The sequence below is a fragment of the Coregonus lavaretus genome (assembly GCF_964263955.1).
Source record: "Coregonus lavaretus genome assembly, chromosome: 5".
Lineage (NCBI taxonomy): Eukaryota > Metazoa > Chordata > Actinopteri > Salmoniformes > Salmonidae > Coregonus > Coregonus lavaretus.
In genome coordinates, this window is record NC_139992.1 from 16954446 (window position 1) to 16965920 (window position 11475).

Genomic DNA, 11475 nt, shown 5'->3' on the forward strand with positions numbered 1-11475 from the left:
TGGGTAGCTCATCCCTACCTTCTTTCCCTCACCGACCCACGGTGGAGAGGCATCCACCAACCCACGGTGGAGAGGCATACCCCGCCAAGATGGTGGGGGACAAGACAACAAGAGCATCTGCCGGTTGGCTGGAGAAAAAAAAGGACAGCTTCTAATGGAGGAGAATAGAGAGCAGAGAGTCGAAGGTCGGAGTCGGACCAAAAAAAAAGAATGAAAAAAAAAATAAACGGTTTAGAAATGACATCTCATAGTCCTTTATCCCCCTGTCTGTTTCTCAGGTGGTGGTTGACTAACAGTGGGGACTGGATGTCCTGACACCATTGGGTCTGCAGATAACATGTTAGCTTCCTCGTTAGCCACTGCAGCCGGAGGATCCTTAAATAGACATGATGTGCTTGACAAAGGCTGTAGGGGTGAGGAGGAGGGGGAGCGGAGAGCAGGGAGGGGAGAGGGAGGGGTGTGGAGGGAGAGTGAGGGAGGTGTGAGGGGAGGTAGAGGGAGGATGAGGGAGGGGAGAGGGAGGAGGAAGGGGGAGTGAGGGGAGGTAGAGGAGAGAGGAGGGGGAGGTAGAGGGGCGATGTGGAAGAAGGAAGGGGTAGGACGGAGGGGAGAGGGATGGGTGAGAATGGGGAGGGAGGTAGGGGTGAGGATTGGAAGGGAGGGGTGAGGAGGAGGTAGGCAGGGGGTCACAAGGGAATTAAAAAGGAGAGAAACAGAGGAGTGAGTGAGATAGTGAAGCGTTTTGATCTAAATTAAAAACAAAAACATCATACAATACAAATCTAGAACTACAGTATAATCTGAAATATGGCTCTATCTTATGTATAATATATCATAAGACCTGTATGATGTAAGACTATATTTGCTTCCCAAACTGGACCCTATTACCTACGGGCCCGATTAAGACCTAGGACATTTATGCCTTTCCTATGCACACCTTTCCTATGCACTTCTCAGTAGTTGGTATTTGCTCTACAGGTGTGTCTACCTTGAGCACACTGAATACATGTAATTCAACTGCTGAAAACCCTCCCACTTGCTGGACAGATTTTTTTGTGGAATTTTCATTCAATAGGGTTTACAGTACATTTATCTTAAGCCATCCCTTTAAATACGGTGTACCTTTAATTGGAATTTTGTCGACAGACTGAACAGAATAAATAAATTGAGAGAACAGGTTCAGAATATAGGGATCAATGAAAGAAAGCCATCTAAATATATGCATATTTGTCTCCGTTTCAGCACCAACTGGTAGATTTTAAAATACTGTAATCTTGTAGATTATTTAGGCACATTTTAGGGTTAGGAAAGTATGTATGAATCATAAAAAACTGGTTTGGAGAGCCTTTACGCACAAAATATATTGATTAATAAAAAATACAGTGGTTTGATTCATCCTGAAACTTCAATCCATGAAATATTGGAACGTGAGAAAAGTGTACAATAGGGTTTGAACAGTAGTCCTATGAATCTACCCTAATAATCCTCACTAATCATGGAACTGTGATGACAACGGTCCAGTCATGGTGAACCGTGTGCCAGGCTCCAGGTTTAAACTGCTATCTAGGGTCTACGTTCCACAGTGATTCAAATAGGCTACATGTCCCAAGGTATTGCACAACTTGTAATAAGTTAGCCTAAGATGATCCACTATTGCTAGCGATCCTCAGGAACAACCACACAAACGTGACAGAGGAAAAAATGTAAACTAATGGAATGATGCAAAATGTAAGGAAACTAACACTAAAGTGCCAGTTATAAATGTATGTGGGTTTGACTGATGGTGGCTAATATTTAACACGATACAAATTGTAAAATATACAGTGAAAAGTCTGGGCATATAATTAAAACCTTTGGTAACACTTTACTTGACACCCAGTGTCATAACACGTTATGACACGGTCATAATCATGTCATAATATGTCATAACGGGGTGACATAAAATGCCTTAACCTATCATAATATGGTCATAACACTGTCATGACCCATATATTTACACCTGTTGTGATATATATGGCATTATTTTATGACTGGTTATGTCAAGTTTCCTTTAGTTTGAAAGCTGTTTCTTAAATCCTTTGTTGTTGTAATGAATTCTTTACAGTCTTTTTTTTCATCATATTTTAAATAACTTGTAGAAAATACACTTTATGACACTGTCATGAAGCATTATGACCATCCTGTGTCACTTTACTTGGACTAAGAAAATACACTTTATGACACTGTCAAGAAGCATTATGACCATCCTGTGTCACTTTACTTGGACTAAGAAAATACACTTTATGACACTGTCAAGAAGCCTTATGACCATCCTATGTCACTTTACTAGGACTAAGAAAATACACTTTATGACACTGTTAAGAAGCATTATGACCATCCTGTGTCACTTTACTTGGACTAAGAAAATACACTTTATGACACTGTCAAGAAGCCTTATGACCATCCTATGTCACTTTACTTGGACTAAGAAAATACACTTTATGACAGTGTCAATAAGCCTTATGACCATCCTATGTCACTTTACTTGGACTAAGAAAATACACTATATGACACTGTCAAGAAGCATTATGACCATCATAATCATATAAGCCAGATTGGCCTTTCATGTACAGTACATGCCCTTCTACCAGTCATCAGTCAAAAACAGGGTGTCTTGTCCTGCTCCTGAAATCTGCTTCTGAATTCATCCCAGTCATCAGCAACAGAGCATTGGGGTAGGTGCATGTCTGACATCACTGTGTGCGCAATTACAATGATAATTTAATATGGTCACAATAAATATATATATATATACAACATAAACATACTTTTGACATGTAGGCTATGGTGTAATGGAATGTTTTGCCTTGTGTGATAGGTTTTGTGGGTTTTCACACTCTTATGTAGGTCATAACTAGCCATAAAATAACTACCGTGGTAGGTTTTGTGGGTTTTTATAATAATAATAATAATATGCCATTTAGCAGACGCTTTTATCCAAAGCGACTTACAGTCATGCGTGCATACATTTTTATTTTTTTTGTGTATGGGTGGTCCCGGGGATCGAACCCACTACCTTGGCGTTACAAGCGCCGTGCTCTACCAGCTGAGCTACAGAGGACCCTTTTTACCCTCTTACAGTATTTAGGTGTCATTTACAGCCATAAAATAATGCAATATATAACAGGTCTAAATATGTGTCATGACAGTGTTATGACCATATTATGACAGGTTATGACAAGTTATGTCAGCTGTTATGACATATTATGACATGGTTATGACTGTGTCATAACGTGTAATGATGATGGGTGTCAAGTGAATTGTTACCAAACATTCTACAAATCATAAATCAACTCGGTAGGTTTGGCGCTATGCTGTCATTTGCACATGGCTACAGAAGCCTATAGCTTCGGTCTCCTCCAAATTTCATCCCTGCAAGTTATAAGGCCAGCATTTCATAAACTTCAGTGTGGAAAAGGCGATATGCTGATATGCTTCAGTTTGCTGCCATATGACTGGTTTCACATTTGTCTCCAGTGATCATAAGGTAAAATAGATCTAAAACAATTGTCATTTATATTTACAATCCTCTTATCCAAACAGCTTACTCATTTACCTAGCTCTTATCAATAGCTCTTATCAATTTGTAAATGCATGGAGAATGGTGTTACAGAATGTGCACGGAGAATGGTGTTACAGAATGTGCAAGGAGAATGGTGTTACAGAATGTGCAAGGAGAATGGTGTTACAGAATGTGCAAGGAGAATGGTGTTACAGAATGTGCAAGGAGAATGGTGTTACAGAATGTGCAAGGAGAATGGTGTTACAGAATGTGCAAGGAGAATGGTGTTACAGAATGTGCAAGGAGAATGGTGTTACAGAATGTGCACGGAGAATGGTGTTACAGAATGTGCATGGAGAATGGTGTTACAGAATGTGCATGGAGAATGGTGTTACAGAATGTGCATGGAGAATGGTGTTACAGAATGTGCATGGAGAATGGTGTTATTTCTATCAACAACAAAAGAAAGTAGATGCTGTTCCACTTATTTGAACCGACAGGTTGCTGGACCTTATTCATCGCGCGTAAAGGTGGTGGAATTATGGTCAGAATATGGCGTATCTGTAGACACACCTCCGCCACGCCTTCATTTCTTTGGTCTCCACCCCAAATGAATAACAGGTGAATAGCATGCTATTCTCATGCTGAAATTCAAGGTCATAATATGCGTAGAGAGAAAAGTGCATAAAAATGAAATTACGTTTCAGTTATGCGTGCTTAACTCAGGTCGGAATTCCCCCTATTGGCCCTGGTATCAAGTAGTACACTATGAGCGATTCTTATATGGCAAAAGCAATGTTCAAAGTGCAAAAATTACTATAGACCTATCAGCGGGATTTAATTTGAAACTTTCATCAATAATCTGCTTCATAAGGTGACGATTACTTAACTAGAGTTTAGTAAACTGAGCAATACATAAATAGTCACCTACCGGTACTTATAATGCACATTGTTGAATACAAGTTTCAAATCAAATCAAGCTGCCAGATTATAATGAGGTTTATGGTAATATTTGTCTCCCGATAGGGAATAGGGTGCCATTTGGGTCGTGACCTAAGACTTAGAAGACTTGAAGGCTTACCCTCGAAGTTAATACTGCCGTTCTCGTCCTCCTGTCCTTGCATGAGGGCATCAATCTCAGCCTCGGTCATCTTCTCACCTAGAGGGAGGGAGAGGTGAGAGAGGCCAGGTCATCAGCTGGTCTGCTGTCATACACAAACACACACATACCACAAGCCCACACACACACACACACACTCTCTCTCTCTCTCTCTCTCTCTCTCTCTCTCTCTCTCTCTCACACACACACACACACACACACCACACACACACACATGCACTTCATGTTACAACTAAGCACAGGCGGCCACTCACCCAGTGTTCCAAGGACGATACGCAGCTCAGCCCCCATCACGGTGCCGTTGCCCTCCTTGTCAAATACGCGCAGACCCTCAACGTAGTCATCAAAGGTTCCCTTGTTTGGGTCATTGACGATGTGCTGGAGCATGGGAAGGAAGGCCTCGAACTCCAATCTCTTGGCGGCCATATCTGTGGGCAGCCAGAGTGAGAGGAAATGCATTATAAGGATACAGTACGCTCCGGGGTGAAGTTTCCCCTAGGTACAGATCTAGGATCAGCTTTTCCCTCTCCCAATCCTAACCTTAACCATTAGTCAGGAATATGCTAAATTGACCCCAGATCAGTGTGTAGGGTCAACTTCACCCTGGCCCACACCATACAGTACACAACTAATACATAATAATAATGATAATACTAGCTCCTGTATACACAGATTTACCATTGAAAATGGCCGTGTGTGTGTCAAAATATAACTACATACAGTGCATTTATAGACATACATAGTGAAATAACAGAAAGGTATATCACGTTTCACAATGGCAGGCTTTGTAACCCAAAATACTTCAAAGGCCTCTTGCAGCTACTCAGGCTTAACACCACCGATGGAGGGATATGTCCTTCATGACAGGTGCTGAATTGTTACAATGTGCTATAAAAGGGATCAGACAAATGCCAAGGTGTGGTCACTTACGTGTATATGTCCTCTCCCCTAGCGTGCTATAGTAGGACAAACTCAACTATGAAGGACTGAGGGTCTAAGGTGGAGAGGATAGAGCACACAGAGTCAGTATGAAGGGAAGTGTGTGTGTCTGTGTGTGTGTGTGTGTACGTGTGTGTATGTGTGCGCTTGTGCGTCCTTGTATCCGTTTGCGTATGTGTGTGTGCGTGTGCCTGTGCTTGTGCGTCCTTGTAACCGTTTGCATATGTGTGTGTGCGTGTGCCTGTGCTTGTATGTCCTTGTATCCGTTTGCGTGTGTGTGTGTGTGTGTGTGTGTGTGTGTGTGTGTGTCTTACCCTCATCGGAAGGGTTGCCCAGGACTTTGCGCACCTCCTTGTTGGTGGGGTTCTGTCCCAGGGCGCGCATGATATCAGCAACCTGGTTGTAAGCCACCTTCGAGTCACCCACCCTGTCGAAGAGACCGAAAGCCTCCTTGTAGTCTGTGGTGAGGTGAGGTGAGGTGAGGTGAGGGGAGAGAGAGAGAGAGAGAGAGAGAGAGAGAGAGAGAGAGAGAGAGAGAGAGAGAGAGAGAGAGAGAGAGAGAGAGAGAGAGAGAGAGAGAGAGAGAGAGAGAGAGAGAGAGAGAGAGAGAGAGAGAGAGAGAGAGAGAGAGAGAGAGAGAGAGAGAGAGAGAGAGAGAGAGAGAGAGAGAGAGAGAGAGAGAGAGAGAGAGTTGTATTATCCTCAGAATGCCGAAAGGTCGCTGGTTCTAATCCCCGAGCCGACTAGGTGAAAAATTTGTCGATGTGCCCTTGAGCAAGGCACTTAACCCTAATTGCTCCTGTAAGTCGCTCTGGATAAGAGCGTCTGCTAAATGACTAAAAATGTAAAATGTAAAAGACGGTGGGGTTTAAACTGCATCCCTGTCTCACCCCACGGCCCTGTGGAAAGAAATGTGTGTGTTTTTTGCCAATTTTAACCGCACACTTGTTGTTTGTGTACATGGATTTCATAATGTCGTATGTTTTTCCACCCAACCCCACTTTCCATCAATTTGTATAGCAGACCCTCATGCCAAATTGAGTCAAAAGCTTTTTTGAAATCAACAAAGCATGAGAAGACTTTGCCTTTGTTTTGGTTTGTTTGTTTGTCAATTAGGGTGTGCAGGGTGAATACGTGGTCTGTCATACGGTAATTTGGTGAAAAACCAATTTGACATTTGCTCAGTACATTGTTTTCACTGAGGAAATGAACTAGTCTGCTGTTAATGATAATGCAGTCGCTCTGGATAAGAGCGTCTGCTAAATGACTAAAATGTAAATGGAAATATCCCACGGTAGTTATTGGGGTCAAATTTGTCTCCACTTTTGTGGATTGGGGTGATCAGTCCTTGGTTCCAAATATTGGGGAAGATGCCAGAGCTAATTGGAATTTGTGGTCTGTATATTTTATCATTTAATTGAGGATACCATCAACACCACAGGCCTTTTTGTGTTGGAGGTTTTGCATTCAATGTAATTGGAGAATCCAGTGGGTTCTGGTAGTCTTTAATAGTTGATTCTAAGATTTGCATTTGATCATGTATATTTTTTCGCTGTTTGTTCTTTGTTATAGGGCCAAAAAGATCTCTCTCTCTCTCTCTCTCTCTCTCTCTCTGTCTCTCTATCTCTCTCTCTCGCTGTCTCCCTCTCTCTCTCTCGCCGCCAAGGAGCCGACTTGGAATCGATACTGAAGAGAGAATATGAGCTCCGGTCATTTATAAGGCAATGCTGTGAGTGGACTGACATGAATAAACCAAGAGAATGCTGACCACGGCTTAATCAACTCCCGGCCGGCGCGATGACTGTGTGGCCTATCGCTTGCTTGTAACGAGCTAGACTTTATCAAAGGGTGACAATATAAGATATGGATGCGTTGAATTTTTGGACATTTAAAATGTCCATGAGAATGGAATTAAAAATGGAATTCCTATGTGTGTTATTAGACCTACGGATAAAAGTGTTTTAGATGTTCCATATTCCCTAACAACTTTAAAGACCTATGCCAGTCATCTGTCCACATGATGTTGTCAATCAGTGAATGCGTTCAATGAATGCTATGTAATCCTAGGATATCATCATCATCCCCTGGGTTATGTTAGCTATGGGTTCACTTTAACAGCAGCTAACTAGACTTTATGTTATAACATTAGAACTCATTGTGACAGATTATAACATTTTATAACAGGTCAAGTTGTGTCCTAATCTGTGGTCCAAACAGATTTCAGATTTCATTGAATCGTTTTCTTGTTTGTTCATATAGGCTAGCAGATGTATCAGTCTTTCTTGACCAATGTTCATTTAGCCATAATGCTTTTGCATTAGGGTTCATACGGAGGGGTGAACTGTGTCCTAAGAACCTTAGAGGCTTGACCAATGCAATTTTGAAAAATTTATTGAAAATGGCTACAGGTGCATGTAATTTGAGAATGTTCACCTCTATAGGAAATATTAAATTATAAATGCACTTCCGAGGTTGTTTAATGTTACAAGTTCTTTGGGTTATTCAGATCAGAAGTAAGCTGAAATGGTGCTATTGCATTTTTTCACCCATCTTTGTATTTGTTACCTTTGTAAACACTACTTAGTCTGGGTTTAGTAACAGTAGGCCTAACATTGAGATAGAATTCAGAGTGGCAGCTAATCCATGTTGGGTAAATACGATGTAAAAAGACCTAGAGTGGATTTATTTTACTGGTTGTGCAGTACTATTCAAAATCTTTCAAATACTTTGAGTGTTTGCTCTAGTCTGCCTGGAGTGCCAGGTGAGCGAGGTTTGCGGATTGCAGTTCCGCGATTATTCTATCGGTCCATTAAACCAGGCAGATAAAGTATTTGAAATTATTTCAAATAGTATTTGAGCCCAGGTCTGTGAAGGTGCAGTGATAGTGATCTGTTTTACAGTAGTGTTAGTGCTAATTTTTTGATAGAGATATAATAATAAGCCATTTAGCAGACGCTTTTATCCAAAGCGACTTACAGTCATGCGTGCATACATGTTTAGGTATGGGTGGTCCCGGGGATCGAACCCACTACCCTGGCGTTACAAGCACCATGCTCTACCAATTGAGCTACAGAGGACCGCAGATATCTGATATCTTTTTTTTTTTTACAGGAAATATTAATATGAACGTTTTCCCAGACACAGATTTTGCCTGGTCTTGGCCTAAGCAACACTTTCAATGGAGAATCTCCATTGATCATGGTTTTTAGACTAGGACTAGGCTTAATCTGTGTCCGGGAAACTGGCCCTTAATAATTTGGTTTAGTGAACTTACCCTCCTGCTGGTCGGGAGTGAACTCCACCTATAGAGGGCAGCAGAAAACAATAGTCAGAACATTGAAAGAAAGTGGGGCCCACTTTCGAACATTTACAGCCAGTGCAGCAATTCCATTTAGCAGCCCCTGTCTGCTATCCGATCTGAGACTTTCTATGGATTTAAACCCTGCTGTTACACTGTCTAGGGAAATTGTTTAGTAGTCTCGACTACAGCCTTTCTATTTCACCCCAGCACAGTTTCTCTCCTAAGCCTGATTCTGGAATGAGAGTCTTGGTACCGCAAGACTACCAGTGTAGTAGGCTACCTTCACCTAGACTACTTCTAGGTCCAGATAATAACTCGCATGGTGTTTGGGACGACTCCTTACTATTTTACAGTCCATCTCTCACACTAATGAAACAGAGTGCCATAAGAAGGGGATGAGGTTTTTGGGGACCTGTCAGCAATAGTCTCCCAGTTTTACTTTAGCTCAAATACTGCCTAAACTGTAAGGACATGTACTGTTGTGGTAGGCCTAGCTATACACAAGAGACTCACTACCTTAAGAGCAAGCAGGTACAACTTTGAAGTGATTATGTACCAGTGGATTTTCTCCAGACTCCTCACAATGTAGAACAAATTAGACAGTCATTTTGCAAATGAGAAAGTGAAGAAGGGATATATAGCCTAATATGCATATATCTCTTTGTATCATGTATAATGGACCAATACGGGTTATATTGTAGCCTACTTTATAATTTCTATCTTTATTTTGACAATTGGATTTTGATTTAAAATAACACAGTCAATTGGATTCAAAATTGGCCGTTTACAACAAAAACACCACATCAGATTGGCAAGTAAAAAAAAAAAAAGGTCAAACGCTTTGCTCCATCAGCTCATCAATCACGGAAGAAACACTACCCCCCTACAAATCCTCGAGACAAAATTAGCTCCACAGCTATACTTCTACGATGGCACTCGATCTTGGAGGTCCATCTTTAGATACTTTAACATGTCCACATTTGGTGACAAGTTCCATTGCAGTTTCTCTTGTCACAAACTCCTTTAGCCTATCAAGGAAGCCGAGGGGCATATGGGGCGTGGCTTAGGTAAGCGAGCAGCGTCTCTCCGGAGCTATCCGAGGTGCTGATGTTTCAACACTTTCAAACCTGCTTCAGAACTAGGTCCGTGGGTCCAAGCCCGCTCTTGTCATTTCGCTATCGCTTGTCAAGTATGGTTACAATGATAGGCTACAGTATGCCAAAAATAATCCCAACCTAATGTTTTGTCCTAAAACAACACCACTTTTAGTTAAGCTATTCCAGTACTGTGGTAACTCCATAGGTTGAAATAGGTACCCTAGGCCTACTCATCAAACATAATAAGTAGCTTAACAGTTGGCTACGATATTTACATTTTAGTCATTTAGCAGACGCTCTTATCCAGAGCGACTTACAGTTAGTGAGTGCATACATTTTCATACTGGCCCCCCGTGGGAAATGAACCCACAACCCTGGCGTTGCAAGCGCCATGCTCTACCAACTGAGCTACAGAGGACTACTGTCCAAACAGCACACAAATAGATAGGCAATCTTTCACATTTAAACTGAATAGAGTTTCACGTTCTCTTATAATGTAATATGATCTCTCAGCATGTATTGAGAATGGCCCTTCACTGACAACCATACCCTAACTTGTACCTAACTTCAGCAAAACACACTGAAACGACCAATCAGGCCAAATACCACGGAACATATACAACGGAAAGACTAAAGGAGCATAGCAAAGAATAAAGCTTAGTAGCCTAACTATTTACATTATATTGTGACTCAGGATAGAATAATTCAAACTTTGATTTTGCAGACAGACAAAGTAGCCAGGATAGAGAGATAGAGGGAGGATACAGGGCATAGGCTAGAGGAGGTAGGGAAATGCAGAACATAGTTACCTTGACTGTGGATAAGTCAAGTGGAGGGGGGGCAGCTACCACCTCAGGCTCGGGTGCTGGTGCTGGTGCAGCTGCCTTTGCGGGCTCGGCTTTCTTAGCGGGTGCCGCCTTAGCGTCCTTCTTGGGTGCCATTTTAGCAGAGAGTAAGTTAGTTAGCTACTTCACCGGCAATACAGGCAGACAGTTCCCGCATAAGCTTGGAGGAGACTCAGAGCATCAAGGATTGGTCTGGGCGTATATATATATAATATTATTTTACACAGCACCCTCGTCAAAGTAGCTCAAGTGACCAGATTGGACAGCGCCAGGAGATGGGTGGGGTGCTGTTCTATACATGGAATATAGGGACTCCCCATCTAAGTCGCGGCCGGGGCTGAGCGTCAGAATATGTTTATTTAAAACAGCGCCAGCTGTGAACAATTTTTAAACATGGGAAACGGTGATTGAGGTCGTCCGGGGTCACCCGGTAGCAAAACGGGCAGCCGCCCGGTAACGGTAGCCTGATTTCTACTTTCACTGTTTTATTTCGGCTGAGCCAAGGAATGCATCAGTCTTCTGTGAGTGTTGAGTGTGATGACACAACATCGCGCATCATCTTTCCCCTTTACTCTCGATATGAAGAAGTTTATCTATGGGGCTATCAGTGGCCGTGAGACAGTTCAGTTTTC

At 42.1% G+C, this 11475-nt stretch overlaps 1 protein-coding gene across 1 annotated transcript; it reads right to left on the reverse strand.

Annotated features, from left to right (window-relative positions):
* Positions 1-344: 344 nt before the first annotated feature.
* LOC311129950 (myosin light chain 1, skeletal muscle isoform-like) lies at positions 345-10939 on the reverse strand (the record flags this gene model as incomplete). The annotated part of the gene is made up of 6 exons (XM_084162518.1): positions 345-405; positions 4623-4700; positions 4916-5089; positions 5915-6058; positions 8875-8902; positions 10808-10939. The coding sequence occupies 6 exons, from the start codon at positions 10937-10939 to the stop codon at positions 377-379; spliced, it is 585 nt and encodes a 194-aa protein (XP_084018644.1). The 3' UTR covers positions 345-376.
* Positions 10940-11475: the final 536 nt, after the last annotated feature.